A 15938-nucleotide genomic window follows, 5' to 3' on the forward strand; every position below is an offset into this window, starting at 1 on the left:
CCTTCCCCCCCCCCCTCATTTTCTTGCTGACTATTTCCTTTCCTTCTCCTCAAAAGATTGCAAAACAACAGTATTAACCCCCAAACAGGTGGACCCTCCTAGATCTATAATATACAAAAAATGGAAACTTGGCTATTGATGACAAATTAGTGGTAGTTCTAGCAATAATGTTACTGATTTTTAAAAACAGTTTTATTAAGACCCTCAGACAACTGAGATGCAGAAAATGAAGCTTCTGTTGTGCTGCTTTCTCTTCTGGTTTTTTAAACATGCATGTATGTGCATGCAAATCCCTGTGGTGTTGCTGCTTCTGTTAAGTGTAGATTATGAAAGTTAGCTGAATATGGTGGCATTTCTGCATCTTGGAAATTAGAGGGTTTCCACATCAACTTGTCTATTGATGTTGTCACTTCACACCTACAAAAAATAGATATACTATAAGAATTACTATACAAAGCCATCATGCGGAGACAGCATTTGCACACATCACACTAAATCACGCTGGAGCCAGCCTCAGCACATTTCATATTTACATGCTTCTCTCCTCTTCTCTCCCCTTGCAAATTGCAATGACATTGGAAGCTTCTGCTTTTGCATAACTGGCTTGTTTAAACAGTGGTACCTCGGTTCTCAAACGTAATCCATTCTGGAAGACCGTTTAAGTTCTGAAATGTTCGAAAACTGAGGCGCAAAGGGCTGTCTGCAAATCCAATTGAGAAAACTGAAAAACACGCAGCGGAAGTCGTTTCACTTCCAAGGCACGCTTGAAAATGGAAGCATTTACTTCCGGGTTTTCGAAATGTTCGTCAACGAAGACATTCGAGAACTAAGGTACCACTGTATTTAAGATTAAATACAGTTCCAGGTCTCGGCAAAAGGGCAAGCCATGTTTAATCAAAAGTGGGGCTCTGCAAAAGGAGAAGTGAGGAAACAGAGCATGTGAGCCCAAATAGCTTAAGAGTAGTGTGTGCCTGCTGCTACAGTATTTGTACTCACTACACTTTTTGTTTACAAATTTGTTTTCAGTACTCCACATTTATAATCTCCTTTTGCTTGCTGAAAACAATCTAGGTCCTCAGTTGCAAGTATAGTGCAAACTGGAAACTACTTAGAGCTCAAATCATTTTAAATTTTTTTTTAAAAAACGAACTTTTCACAAGATTTTTTCAGACTACTGTTTTGAGTCACCGTGTTTTAAGAATCCAGTAAAAATCTCTTTTTTTAGTCTTTTCCTGAAGCTTTTCTTCTCACTGCAGCACAAGGAATGTCCCATGTGATGTACGGAACCATTGCAGCCCTGCTCTTAGTCGCCCCACTCCCGTCGGTGGTGACTCAACTCAGCCAAAACCACCTGTCAGCAGTACAAATGATATCAGGTAGCTCCACAACATAGCAGATTCATTCCTGTCCACATCACTCATATAAACTGCTTGCAATTAGATCCTAGTAGTTCATCATGGTTCCATTATATGCTCCTGGTGATTATCTTGTTTCTTCTAAAAGTGTGAGATTTTTTTTAAGCGCACGTTCTATGTTTATCCATTTTAAAAAGATCTCTTTTTTTACCATGCATGCTTTAGAACAATTTTTTATTTAGTTTTATTTTAGAACCATTAATGCATGCAGTTCATTTCCTCTGTTCCTTTGCAGCTTTATAGTAATTAGGTGTGACTGAACTAATACTTAACAGAGAACCTATAATATGTTCACCTCTCTTAATTTCATAAAATTCTACCCATGAGCATATAGAGCGAGTAGTGAAACCTTCCAAGAAGAGTTACACTGGTGACAAATCCACCATAAGATGTTTCTTTGGCACATTGAACAACTTGCAGTGCACAAATGCTACCATACTTCATTTGTTCTTTTTGAGTACCCCATATTTCAGATAAAGAGAAAACCCAGCAAAAGCAAAGCAACTGTGTCTGATACATTGATAATGTCATCTTTAATTTTATTTGTTTCTCTGGACATTGGGTTGAATACATCTAAGCCATGCTTTGAGAAGACCCATTGAAATCCATTGGTTTCAGTGGATTTATTCTGAGCATGGTCTAGTTGGATGAGACCCATTTTAAATTAGATTTTCAAAGGTATAGCATTACGACTTGACACAGGCTCTTTCTTTCTCCCATTAATATATACATATGTATGTATACACCTGTATGCATAAATATGTATACCTTTGAAATGTATACTGCCCTGCCATTCCTTCCAATTGCTGCTGATGTGTTTGGATATGTAAGATGGCTCCATTTTAAAAAAAAATAAACTACTTCTAGTGGACAAGGTCCTTTGATCTAACAGGATTGTTGCCTGGTTTATTGTAGACCAGCGACATCTGGCACCTCCACAAGTATTCCCCCTTCCCTGCTTCACGATGATTCCTGCATTGACTAGATGACCTTCAAGGTCCCTTCCAGCTTTACAGTTCCGTGACTCTATGATCAAGTGTAAATGTTGCCTTATGGTACATTTGCATGTACTGGTGCCATTGCATTTACCCCTCTCAAATATTAGTAGCAGCTTTTTTTTTTTTTTTTTGGAGAACAATCATATTTGGGGATTCCCCTCTCTCTCTTTAACCAGGATGCAGATCTAGACTATAAACATTTAGTTTGCTTTCTTAGTATGTGGCTTTCATTAACATACAGAATCATGGCTATTTCCACTTTATTTAAGCTTTCTGCTTTTAGAAAATTGTTGGGGGGGGGCGGGGAGTAAAAGTGCTAATTACGACAGCAGCAGTGTGTGTTCTTTTAAACAGAGGCTCCAGCGTCCCTGAAAATGATAGACTGGCTTCAATTGCTGCTGAACTGCAGTTTAGATCATTAAGCCGCCACTCAAGTCCCACTGAAGAACGTGAAGGTGATTGCTGTCTAAATTGTAATGCTTCCCCCAGCCAAATTGTTTATGCATTTCTCCCTAAAACAAACAACCATTTTATTTCAAGGCCAACAAACAACCTTTTTATTTCAAGGCCAACAAACAACCATTTTATTTCAAGGCCAGGTTCTTCTACTGAATTATCAGTTTGACCTTCTCATTCCCAAATACCGTAGGTGTGAATCTATCGGCAGATTAGGATCTATCTTTATTACGCCTTATGGTAGAGCGCTTTTCGTAGCAGATCTGCTATTGTAATTTAATGTAGTTGTTTGCATCATTTATGCCCCACTAACAGTAAGTAAAATGAGGAATTGTAAGTCTGGAAAGTGATCAGCTAACCTGCTAATTAAGTGCTCTGATGATCAAAGAGGGCATTAACTAAATGATGAAAGGCAACAAGTGATGAAACCAGGCAGGATTCCTGCCGAGACTACGCTTGTGGAATAAATAGAGGCACCACTACTTTGAAGGCTGCGCTCCATAATTAGGACCAACCCCTACAAATACCCTTACAAATTGATACTGAAATATCAACATGTAGGAAGCAGACTCTGTTACTGAAAGCTAGCCATAAATATAAAATGAGAAATTGCCCTTATTTTTACAGCTTCATTATGACTAATCAGGTTATTGTCCATTCCAGACCTAACTTTTTGATTATTAACCCTTCCAAATCTACAATTCTGTGATTCTAATGGGAACCTAGAACATTTCAGGTTTTGACACTCTTTTCAGTTTATTTCAGACAATAATTTTGGTTTTCACTTTTTGGTTTTTCTACATTTAATCATATTCCTATGCACAGTTGTTTTTGTGTGTATAACCTTCAATTTCTATAGAATGAATGCTTTATAGCATTATCTCGTCAGTTCCTCTCTCCCCCCCCCCCCATCCATCTTAAATTCATGCAGCCAAGAGGTTCCTTCTGCTTGAGGTGGGGAGGCATCAGTAGTCCGTGGTGCCATGTAACACTATTTCTGATAGCTTTCTGACCCACAGGAGCAGTGCCTCCAAGGACACTGGGGGCTACTAAAAGGCATTGCATGGGGCAACCCAGCCCGTTTTTATGGCACCGGCCCCTTCTTCCTCCACCAAAACAGGTGGTGCTTTCTTTCTACCCTTGCAACTAAATAGTCTCTAAAGAGTATGCAGTCAATCTCTGTGTTTATGTAAATAGCTTATACTACCGTGGGGCCCTAATAATAGTTTGAACCATCTTCATATCCTAACATCAACAGGAACCAGTGTTAAGCAGTGGGTAAAAAAACTAAATCAGTTTTCTGCTCTATATCAGTGCCATCAGTTTCTTAAAGCATTTTGTTTTCACAGAGCCTACTTATCCAAAAGGAGACTCAAGTGGATCAGCCCGAAGAAGTTGGGAGCTTCGGACTCTTATCAGTCAGACCAAAGGTAAAGATAAGAGTTGGCTACTTAGCTATGTTCTGTTTTGCCATTAATGCTAGGTATGATTTTTAGGAGTGCCCTCAATGCCAGTTGGTTTTGCTGTAAGCTCTCGCCAAACTATATCTTCCTAGTAAATGGACTTGTATTTCTGTTAATACATGGCTTGTAGGGTTGCAAGAAGTTTTGTAAGGAGAACTATATGAATTATTGCGAAAAAGGACTAAAAAGGAGTTTATTTAAGATTTGGATTTTATAGCAATAACTATTAAAATAAAATGTAAAATCAGATAGAAAGTTAGAAAACCATTAGTCGAGGTTGACGGACATCCTAGGCTGTGATAGCCAAAGGTTTGTTATGTTGTATAAGATGGGATGTTACTTTTGGAAAACATGTGCAAAAACCAATAAAATTGGATGGATGGATGGATGGATGGATGTATTTCTGTTAGTATACACAAATGTGCATATTGGTGCAAAACTTAAACTTGACAGCCATTGACAGCTCTTAATTCTGGTGGAGGATTCAGAAAGTTATGGCATTTACTGAATCATTTCAAGAAGCACCAAACTAACCCAAAGATGAAAATGCCTTTTCACATGAAACCGAGGTGGTACAGTTGCTGCACCATAACCCCTCAGTCATGCATGGCAAAAGGTTAGCGGGAGATGACAATACAGTGGTACCTCCGGTTAAGTACTTAATTCGTTCCGGAGGTCCGTACTTAACCTGAAACTGTTCTTAACTTGAAGCACCACTTTAGCTCATGGGGCCTCCTGCTGCCGCCGCGCCGCCGGAGCACGATTTCTGTTCTCATCCTGAAGCAAAGTTCTTAACCCAAGGTAATATTTCTGGGTTAGCAGAGTCTGTAACCTGAAGCGTATGTAACCTGAGGTACCACTGTAAATACTTGTTCCTGTCTATTCTCATTCATGGCCTAAATTTAAAGTGTACAAAGAATGACTTATGAGTTTTATCAGCATTGCAGCTTACCATATCTTAAACTCATATAGTAATGGTTCTCTATAGTCTGCTTGCTTTTTTTTGTCTAAAAGTCATTCTCTAACTGCTGCTGAGGTTGATAAGTTTGGCTGATGCCAGACAGTCACGCATGTATGATGCTGTCTTGTGTTAGCCCTCTACTGACTGTCTGATTCGCAGCAACTCATTGAGATTTCAGGCAGAGATCTGACAGCTCTACAGCCTGTTTTCCTTTTAACTGGAGATTCCAGGGATTGAAATTGCAATAACAGGACTTGTTCAAGATTTCCGCCTTTCTTTCTTAATTCCTAGACACTGCTTCCAGGCAGGGACCTATGGAGGCAGTTCAGAAATCTGTCCAGCTGTTTGAAGAAAAGAGGTACCGAGAAATGAGGCAGAAAAATATTATTGGCCAAGTTTGCAACACTCCCAAATCTTACGATAACGTCATGCATGTAGGCTTGAGAAAGGTGACTTTTAAGTGGCAGAGAGGAAACAAAATCGGTAAGTTTCTGGTAAGCTGCTTTTCAGTAAACTGTATTCCTAATTGCAGTTTATTTTACAATACATGAAACCCAAGCAGCATATTCAATGCACTGTTGTTGAAGATAGCATCTGCTGAGTATGTCAGTGCAGTAGTGTATGGAGAAGCACTTGGGCTGATTGCCCTTTTCCCCACCCCAAACGCATGATCGTCTTTGTGAAGGAGGATATATGTGTGTGCATCACCTGGTCTTCCATTTCTGCGTAATCACAGTCTTGTTGTAGTTTATGGATGGAATCAGTTGAAAATTTTACTTGTGTACTCAGTGATGTGTGTACTAATTTGCATTTGTTACAAAGGAGGTTCTTCTGAAATGATCTAGAGGGGACTTTGCCCAAGCAGCTTTCTCTGTATGGAAGTTCTAGCAATTTAAACACTACTTGCCTAAAGCCTCAGTTTCAATTAATACCATTAGAGGATGAACACAGAAGAGTTACATTGAGGATCCATACACATATTTACAGGATTCATTGTTCATACTGGCAGAATCGTGAGCAATATGTTCGGGCTGCTTACACTGTTATTATTCTTACAATTCTGCAGGAGAAGGTCAATATGGGAAAGTGTATACCTGCATCAGTGTTGACACTGGTGAACTGATGGCCATGAAAGAAGTAAGTACTAGACTAATAAAACACACTGAATTTTTCTATTTTTTGCTTTGTATTAGCAGCAATGTTATTTTTAAAAAATCACTGTTTTTTCAGATAAGATTTCAACCAAATGATCACAAAACAATCAAAGAAACAGCAGATGAATTGAAAATTTTTGAAGGCATTAAGCACCCTAACCTGGTTCGGTACTTTGGTGTTGAACTCCACAGGGTAAGCAAACCTCAGTCGCTGCCACACGCAAATAAGTTAGGTCCGCAAACTTTAATCAGTTTAATTTGTAGGAACATACAGAACCTTTGGGCCCCCTTTTACATGCCACGTTAATATTATCATGTTGCATTTCATCACATCTGTACATGGTCAGTGGAAACAGTGGATGTGTGATACATTTCAGAACCAGATTTGGGGATGTTTTTAGCTAAGGCTAGTCAGAGCCAACTCAGGGATATCCATGAACCTAAGTGAATCATGTCCATTAACTTCAGTGGGTCTACTCTGAGCTGAATAATACCCTTCCTATTTAAGAATCATAACTGGGTGTGATATGGAAGCATCATACTCCAGCTTCTCAGTATCTTTTTATGTGCTTAAATGGAGTAGCTGGAGTGGGTTCAGTTTGGGATTGAGGCTGAGCAGAGATGGCCCTAACTGAAATCCCTCCCCTCCGAAGCTGCTGAAGGTGGGGATACAGGTACAGTGTGGGTACCCACAGCAAACAGCAGCATGAAGTGGGTGGCAGTTTAGATTTAGAACAGACTTGTTCTGCAGTCTGCTTCAGAGGGTAGGATTAGAAGTTTGTTGGCATCCGTCTGTCTCGAGAGACGATGGAGTGCAGTCAAACCACTGCATTAGCAGTACCAAAGTGAGCTCCACACCAACCAGGTACAAGCCTGGTGTGGAAATTGCAAGGAAGCAGATTTTGGTTAAACCTTAGCAGAAACTTATTTTAAGAGAGATTTAGCAATAGAACAGAGTGTTTTGGGGAGGTGGTTTTCCAAACCAGCAGAAGTATTTTAGTGGAGCCTGGAACGGCATCTATCAGGGATGCTTTTGTTGCAGGATTCCTGCATTAGGCAGCGGGTGAACTCGATAATCTACAAAGTCTGATCCTACTGTGAAATGGATATCACACCATGTCTACACTGGCCCTGCATATTTTATGTTGCAGCATAGATAGTCTTATGGATGTTGTATGAGATAAAAGCATCACTCTTTCATTAGGTATGGTGGCCCAAACTTCTTTTGTCTGGTATGCTTAGCAACCATCTTCATAGCCCACCACAGCAGACAGTTGCCATTTCCTCCCTTACCAGCTGTTGCCTGTATAGAACACATCTGGGACAAGGTACTGTGCTGTGCAGCTACCATTGCAGACAAAATCACAATACAACAGTAGCTTACAGAAACATGAATATTTGAAAGACTCTTACTCTGCATACAGAAGATGCAATGAAACCAGATGCCTTTCTTTGTTCCCCAACTATAGGAAGAAATGTACATCTTCATGGAATACTGTGATGAGGGAACTCTAGAGGAAGTGTCAAGGCTGGGCCTCCAGGAGCATGTCATTAGGCTTTACACTAAGCAGATCACAACGGCCATCAATGTGCTGCACGAACATGGCATAGTGCACCGGGACATCAAAGGTAAGCAGCACTTCTGAATTCTTTCATTTCCTTTTTTGCTCTGGGCTGATCTGCAGGTTTGCATTTAAAAACCAAACTTTGGGAATATAACAAAACATGGGGATATAAAGCTACGCAAACCCCATGTTAATGAGATTGCCCCAACTTTCTTTATTTCATTTCCCCCATTTCAGGGGGTTGGACAAAATGAACCTTGGGATCCCTTCCAGCGCTACAATTCTATGATTTCATGCATATTCTGCTTTTCCTCCCAGAGGAGCCTGCAGTAGCAAACACACCTATAATTTAAATAAATAAATAATAAATAAATAAACATTCTAAAACAGTTCAAACATTCTACAATCAGTTACAGTTTAAAGCATTATAACATAATACAGTGGTACCTCGGGTTACATACGCTTCAGGATATAGACTCTGCTAATCCAGAAATAGTACCTCGAGTTAAGAACTTTGCTTCAGGATGAGAACAGAAATCGTCCTCCGGCTACGCAGCGGCACCAGGAGGCCCCATTAGCTAAAGTGGTTAAGAATAGTTTCAGGTTAAGAACGGAGCTCCGGAACGAATTAAGTACTTAACCCGAGGTACCACTGTATGTCACCCTTTTCTTGCTGGATTAGTGCTTCCAGAATCTTATTTTCTGGGACCAGAATGTATTACTGGTGGTGGTTTCTGCAGTTGGTAGCCACCGGCCCTTGAGTTGTTGAAATCTGCTCTGGAGGGTTGGAGGTGGCCCAGGAGAATATTGGAGGGTGACTAGTTGAGGGGAGAGATCTGTGAAAAAATGCTACCCCACCTCTGTACTCCGGGGGAATCCTCCACTGGATCCTAGTGGATTCCATTCCTGGGGGTGAGGCAAGCTCCAAGACACTACTTTCCAACTGTGCATAAGCATACATAAAAGAAAAGTATATGAAGAAATCAGTATCTTTTCAGATTTTAGGAGGTTGGGCACTGAAAAAGAATATAACCAACAGGCAGCTGTTCTTGGCTACATAGCTTTGATTAGCCTTTACATTTCATCATTTGGAATCCAAATCACCATTAGGGCCAGAGTTTTAACACTGCCAATCATAAATTGAGGATTGGAATGAAATTCCTTTATCAGGTCAGTGTTATCCCATGAAAGTGTTTCCCAAATGGCTTGCTTTGTGTGTGCCAAAAGATGGTATGAGTCATAGGTCCGACAAGCTGCTTGGCCTCTAGTTGTGGAGTTTGGGCAGAGGCTTGAAAATAGGCCCGTCCTTGGGGAAGAGTTGCTGAGACAGCCCACTGTGCATCCATTTGCAGTGTGAGGAGCTGCTTCTTGACTCTAAACACAGCATGCTGGCCTGCACCTCTTATCCTTCCTAGAAGAACTGAGGGAACAGTCCCACATATTGCCTCTACAGGGGAGCTCCATTTGGAAGGATGTGCCCTGACTATTGGACCGACCCCCACTTTCCTATATGTGTCCATTGTAGAAGGAGAAAAAGGAAATTGGGAGCTAGCCCAGGCAGTCGGGGAGAGCTGCCTGAATGCTTCCTGTCCGGCTGTCTGGTAGGGATGAGGGAGAAAAACTACAGGGCCACGTTCAGTTCTCATAGCAACGCTAGTTAGACTGCTTGGGGGCTGAGGTTCTTTCTCCATCTCAGCTAAAGGCTTTAAGGGTGATGGAAACAGAGATTAGATGCTATTTAGCGTTTTGTGGGGTAGAGAAACTGCAGTCCTAATGGCAGCTTCTCTTTCTTGTTCCTCCCTTAGAAAAATGGTGCTGAGTGGGGGGAGGTGTAATAACAGATCCCTCCATGTTTGGGGAGTCAATGTGTGCTGGGTTATGGAAAAAGGCTTTGGCAAATGAATCAAAGAAGTGGGTATCTCCCAGCTCCTGGTTATGTGAAAGACTCTTTTGGACCTAAAATAAAGTTTTTTCTGTTTCCACAAGTTGTAAGTAGATACAGTGGTACCTCGGGTTACATACACTTCAGGTTACATGCGCTTCAGGTTACAGACTGCTAACCCAGAAATAGTACCTCAGGTTAAGAACTTTGCTTCAGGATGAGAACAGAAATTGTGCTCCGGCGGTGCAGCAGCACCAGGAGGCCCCATTAGCTAAAGTGGTTTCAGGTTAAGAACGGACCTCCGGAATGAATTAAGTACTTAACCCGAGGAACCACTGTATCTATGCCTGGTTGTCTAGCAAGACCTCCAGACCAGTAATTAGGGTGATCACTCTATAATAAACTGTCTCCTTTGGGTTTTAAATCCTGTCTAATTTTTTATTTAAGAATCAATCACTCTTCCCCCCTCCCTTTCAGGAGCAAACATATTTCTTACTTCATCGGGGCTGATTAAGCTGGGAGACTTTGGCTGCTCAGTAAAATTAAAGAATAATACACAGACGATGCCTGGCGAAGTGAATAGTACTTTGGGGACTGCAGGTAATAGAGAACATGCCAAGGAAGTTTCCTTGTGTGTACTGACTAAAACCAATGAAATGTGTTATTGTAGACAATTGCTCTGATGCATTGTTTTGCTATGGGCATGTGAGCTCTGATGTTCACATTGATAGTCAGGTGCCTATGCTGGCTTACCCATGCTGGCTTACCCATTCATTTCAACTGGCACACATTCCCTTGTGTATGGGAACAAACCTCTTGACTTGAGGCCCTGAGGAATCGCTGCCAGTCAGTATAGGCAACTCTGAGTCTGACTTGTCTTGCTTCAAAGTTAACATTTACAAAAAGGATCAGATGTGCTTTACATTATTAAAATGCAAAAACAAATCACTGTGTGGGTGTGTCTGATTTCATGCCCCTTCCAGCCCCCTCACCCATCCCATACCCTGGGATGATAATACCAATTTGTTAGTCATGAAAACAGGGAGTGTGTGATGCACTTTGGACATTTAATTTTTAAAAGATCTATTCCTAAAAATGAATTCTATTCCTAAAACTTTCTAGACATTCTAGACAGCACTAGTTGTATTTCAAAAATCTTTAAATAATTTGCAGAATGACTTTACCTTGAGAGCTCATTTCGCACTTGCTCTGCAACAGAAGACTAATGAAACGTTTATTCCTCTCTAGTCAGAGCACAGGGAACAAATTATATGTGAAACATTATTTGTTTTTGAAAAAGATGAATGATATTGGCTAAAGCATTTTATATCAATGGCTGCACAAGTAAATAATTTGGTTATGTCTATCAGTTTTAAACTACAAATCTGGTTTTGTAGGCATCGGTTTAAAGTTGACATAAATTCTTATTGTCGGCTGCTTAGTGTAAGAGAATTTTAAAGATGTGGATTTCTGGCTCTGTAGCAGTCCAGCATAACCAGTTTTGCAATTTTCCATTGCTTGGGGCAAGTACAAAACTGGGATGTGTAACTCTTTAGTTTAGCAGAAAATATCTGAGGTGATTCGTATTAAACTTGTGAAAATATTTTTAAAGTATTGACTACGTGCATTTAACATATTGTAACAGGGAGCTGATGATCAAATAAGCAATTTGTACTTGCCAGCAAGACAAAACTTAGGGGTAACTTACTATTCTGTTGGACATGATTTGGTTTCTCAGATGAATCCCATTTGGAGAAGACTCTTCTTCCTTTTGTTACATAATCTGATGTGATTATCTGTGTTGTTTCATAGCATACATGGCTCCTGAAGTGATCACTAGAGCTAAAGGAGAAGGCCATGGGCGTGCAGCAGATATCTGGAGTCTAGGCTGTGTTGTGATTGAAATGGTCACTGGGAAGGTAAGCGTTATTGTGCAAGATTAAGCCAACCTCAAATACTCATGAAGCTGTATGGTAGTCTAAAAGACACATGGACAATCTGTGACCCATATGTGTGAAATAGTGTTTCTGTATGCATGGGGGCCTGGGGGCAAAAGATGCCCAACTTTGTCTAAAAAACCCGTGGCTGAAATTGAGAAAATTGTTGAGGAATTGTACTTGGGGTTGTTGTGATGTGATGTGTGTGTGTGTTGCTATTAAAGGTCATATAGGCAGGAGGACAAGGGCTCATTTTGGATAATAAAATAAAAGCTCTGTTTTATTTGCTCAGTGTGCTCTCCTCAATACAAAGGCCTGCTTTGGATGTGGATACTTTGGGTTAATAAACTGCGATGTGAATAAGCTTGTTATCCAGTGCCATCCATGAAATTTCTCATAATGGAGAGAACATAATCAAGTCTGCTCCATATATTTGTCTTCATTCTCCTTTCAGTAAAATACCTGTATGTTAACTGTGTGTGACTGGAAGCACAAATATTTGACTGCCCCCACATACATAGATCAGGTGGTAGTATCAACGCGGATTTAATTCCTGTGTAGAAACTAATAATTTATGAAGGAGCTTCTGTTTGGGGGGGCAGGCTGGACAGGATACTAGACTGTTAAATTTCCCACCAGTTTGGAATGTAGCCACTGCATTTATGTTGTGTATTAGTGAAACATCCACTATGCTGTGCTCTGCAGGAAAGTCCAAAGATAGAAGCACTCAAAATAATTGAACTAATACTGAAGCCCCGTTTTGTATTCAGCATGTGCATTAAGCCATCCCTGAGTTGTGGGGAAATGTTTTGGGGACAGGATGTTTTGTTTGCTGCCATTACCAGAGGCAAGAAATACAGAAAACTCTCGGTTCTGAGCATCTGATAACTGCAGTATAGAAAGCAGAACCTCTTCCCCATCTGCTGAGTATAATTTATTGGGGCTTTTACTGCTGTGTAATTGTATCCCAACAATTTTCACTTATTGCTGGAACACATGTTTTTCAGAATGCCCCTGTCTCTAATGTATTTGAAAGATAATAATAGGTTGTAATCCACTACGGTTCTGTCATTTCAGAATGGCCATTCTTTGCTTTGAGTGTTATTCTGTATCCTATTTCATTTTGGGTTTTGTTTCCCCATTTTTGATAATGTAGACCTGTAATCAACTGTGTGTGTGTGTGTGTGTGTGTGTAGGATTTATGCAAAGAGCTGTATCATATTATACCCATATTATTTATATGGTTAGAGGTCCATATAGTTATTATGTAATGCTCCTTGATGTGCAGGTTGAGTGTTAATGTATTTAATGGAAGTAGCTAATTTTCTATATACTGACAATGGTGGAGCTTCATACTTCAGCACTGGGTTTGCAAGCTTACCCTTTCAACACTGATACACCTCCTTCGTTGCAGAGGCCCTGGCATGAATTTGAGCACAACTTCCAGATAATGTATAGAGTAGGGATGGGCCATAAGCCTCCCATCCCAGAAAAGATAAGCCCAGAAGGAAAGGACTTCCTTTCTCACTGCCTGGAAAGTGAGCCAAAGATGAGATGGACAGCTAGCCAGCTCCTCGACCATTCATTTGTCAAGGTTGGTTTAACTTGTTTTGTTCTGATTTCCATCAAGAATAGGATCGGGATGTTAGAGAACTGAATCTCTCTTCAGGTTACAATTGCACTGGCCAGGAGCACAAGGCAGTTGCTGGATCTGATACTCTGAAGCAGGGAGTCTGCTATATCCTTGTGTCTCCACACAGTTAAAACCCCTAAAATGGCCAGGGTCCTAGATCATGTGGAGAGGCTATGCACATAGTATTGCAGGTTTCGTGTTTCAGAACTTCAGCACCAACACATGGACAGCAGTTTGCATGAGGGCCTTCAAGGATGCCATCTAGAGAGCAGCGCCGTGAAACATTGCCATCTCCTTCACATGACTGTAATCACATGAGAGCTTGAAAAACTACAGCAGAGTCTTTCCTTCTTCCTTTAAGCCCATGTGATAATATCATGTGATATTTGCTGGCTTCACCCATTCTGTCACATCTCACTTGCTCAGCCCACTACCCTCCTTCTGCTGGAGGACAAATGCTGTCCTCATGTAGGATCCCTGGCCAGTGCAAGTACAGAAGGTTTTCTACCTGGAGGCCTTTTCCTATGTGTGGAGGGGTGGGGGTGGGGAGCCAGGATGTCCCCACTTTCCTCTCTCACAATTCTACTGAGGGTTTAGTGCCTTTAAAAGACTACAGATAGCCAACCGGAGAGGAGAAGGAAGAGACATGGAGTGCTTACTAAAACAATTTTAAGTTTTAAAAGAACAAATTATTATTAATGGATTTTCTTATCCATCCTTGACCATGAGGTCCCAGAGTGAGTTGTGATGGTTTAAATATATAATACAGAAATCAGTTAAAATGTATCTTGTTAAATCCCCCACGGGAGTGAGTATTCACACCAGTATACATCTGGAAAAACAACCCTATGCAAGTATTCCATTTCCTCCCACAATGGGGGAAAGTACTGGAAGAGGAGCAGTGTGTGCCCTTTCAGAGCTAGCTGCCTTTTCTCTGGGTGTTAATGCCAGCCTAGTCTGTTTTAGGTTATAGTGCATTTCTGGTTATTTTTTTATCCACTATGATTGAGTTCAATGAAACATTATTGCAAACATTTAATTAACATGCTTAATTCTTGGTAAAATACTATTACTATTACTTTTATTATTATTATTATTCTATTATGAGCTGGGAAAGCCTGATACCATAGCACACATCTTTGGTGTTGGGCACTCCATTCAGAAATGAAAATGGAATCTTTTCATGAAATCAAAGAATTTTAAGAGTTCAAAGAGACCATGGGTGTCATTGAGTCCATCCCCCTGCAATGCAGGAATCCTGCCTACAGCCATCCCTAGCTGGGCCCAAACCACCAACCTTCTGGTTAACATCCGATGTCCTGACCCCTTGTGTCACTGGTAACCACCATTTTGCCTATTGATCTTCAGCGGGAGAAGTCTCATGATCAATGTGAATGATCATGTGTGTATCTGAAGAAGTATGCATGCACACAAAAGTTCATACCAATAACAAACTTAGTTGGTCTCTAAGGTGCTACTAGAAGGATTTTTTTATTTTGTTTCGACTACGGCAGACCAACACGGCTACCTACCTGTAAATGAATGAGCAGTGCTGTCTTTACAGAGAGCTGCAGAGCCCTCATTGAACCTGTGCACAGTAGATTTGATTATTTTTGTTTTCTCCCGGTCACTGTAACCCATCCCAGGTGTGTACAGATGAAGAATGAAGTTATGCACAATACGTGGCCTCCTGTTCTCCGGTGAAGTATCTCTTAATCACTACTGTATGTAATATTTACATAAAGACTATGCTGAGACCCAGGATACAGTTCAAAAGTTTCCGTGACTGAAGACTGCACAGGTGACCAGCGTCACTTCTACTGCTGCTCTCATTCATTTTCCTTAGGTGGGCATTGCTCCCGGGACGATGCCCACGAGTTCAAAGAAGCTGCATGTTTCCGTGAAAGTGCCATTACTACTGTATAATGGACCATGACCTTATTTTTGTTCCTTCGCCTCCATTTCTCATATGGCTGAGAACTGTAAAGTTAATATGTAGTATTTTTGAACTTTCTAGGTTCGAAAAAAAGCAAAGGTTAGTGTTATATCAGGTATTCTGGACCTTGTTTTTACTCTCCTGTTTGTTGAGTGCACTGACTGTGAACTTCTACCTTTTTTTGTTGTTTTTTTATTGGCCAGCTTGATTTGTTATGCAAAGGCTGTTTGATGAAATCTAAAGGCCTTTCCTCAATAAATTGTTTATTTTAGGAAGTCTTTTTCTTTATTTCATTGTTCGAAGCTGTTATGTGTTAATTCTGTGATAGCGCTTTCAAGGGCTGTAATTTTACAGTACTTCTGCAACATTTTAATGTTCTAGTTTAGCTCATTGATCTTAAACGATAGTGTACATCACCAAAACCGTTGCAATTTATGTCCACTGATAAGGTAAGTAGCAGCTTCAGGAGTTCACAACTGTGACTTGACCTGCTCTTTAGTCCTCTGCCCAGTCTGAAGTTTGAACACCAGTGCGCAGA

The 15938-nt window shown here is 40.7% G+C and overlaps 2 protein-coding genes across 10 annotated transcripts in view; both read left to right on the plus strand.

The window, feature by feature from the left end:
- Positions 1–15675, plus strand: part of MAP3K4 (mitogen-activated protein kinase kinase kinase 4) — a 73020-nt gene extending 57345 nt beyond the window's left edge. For 5 of the 9 annotated variants that reach the window (XM_083732028.1, XM_083732030.1, XM_083732024.1 and 2 more), the window contains exons 17-27: positions 1257–1376; positions 2768–2868; positions 4219–4299; positions 5585–5776; positions 6360–6430; positions 6524–6640; positions 7917–8076; positions 10372–10494; positions 11707–11813; positions 13246–13425; positions 15111–15675. In XM_083732028.1, coding sequence (XP_083588154.1) covers positions 1257–1376; positions 2768–2868; positions 4219–4299; positions 5585–5776; positions 6360–6430; positions 6524–6640; positions 7917–8076; positions 10372–10494; positions 11707–11813; positions 13246–13425; positions 15111–15131 — 1273 coding nt within the window. In that variant the 3' untranslated portion in view covers positions 15132–15675. The remainder of the gene's footprint in view (positions 1–1256; positions 1377–2767; positions 2869–4218; positions 4300–5584; positions 5777–6359; positions 6431–6523; positions 6641–7916; positions 8077–10371; positions 10495–11706; positions 11814–13245; positions 13426–15110) is intronic. The other 4 variants (XM_083732032.1, XM_083732031.1, XM_083732026.1 and 1 more) reach the window with 1 other exon arrangement.
- Positions 1–15938, plus strand: part of ACAT2 (acetyl-CoA acetyltransferase 2) — an 833137-nt gene that overhangs the window by 451549 nt on the left and 365650 nt on the right. The gene's annotated exons all lie outside the window — the stretch shown is intronic.

The sequence above is a fragment of the Podarcis gaigeae genome (assembly GCF_964106915.1).
Source record: "Podarcis gaigeae genome assembly, chromosome: 3".
NCBI lineage: Eukaryota > Metazoa > Chordata > Lepidosauria > Squamata > Lacertidae > Podarcis > Podarcis gaigeae.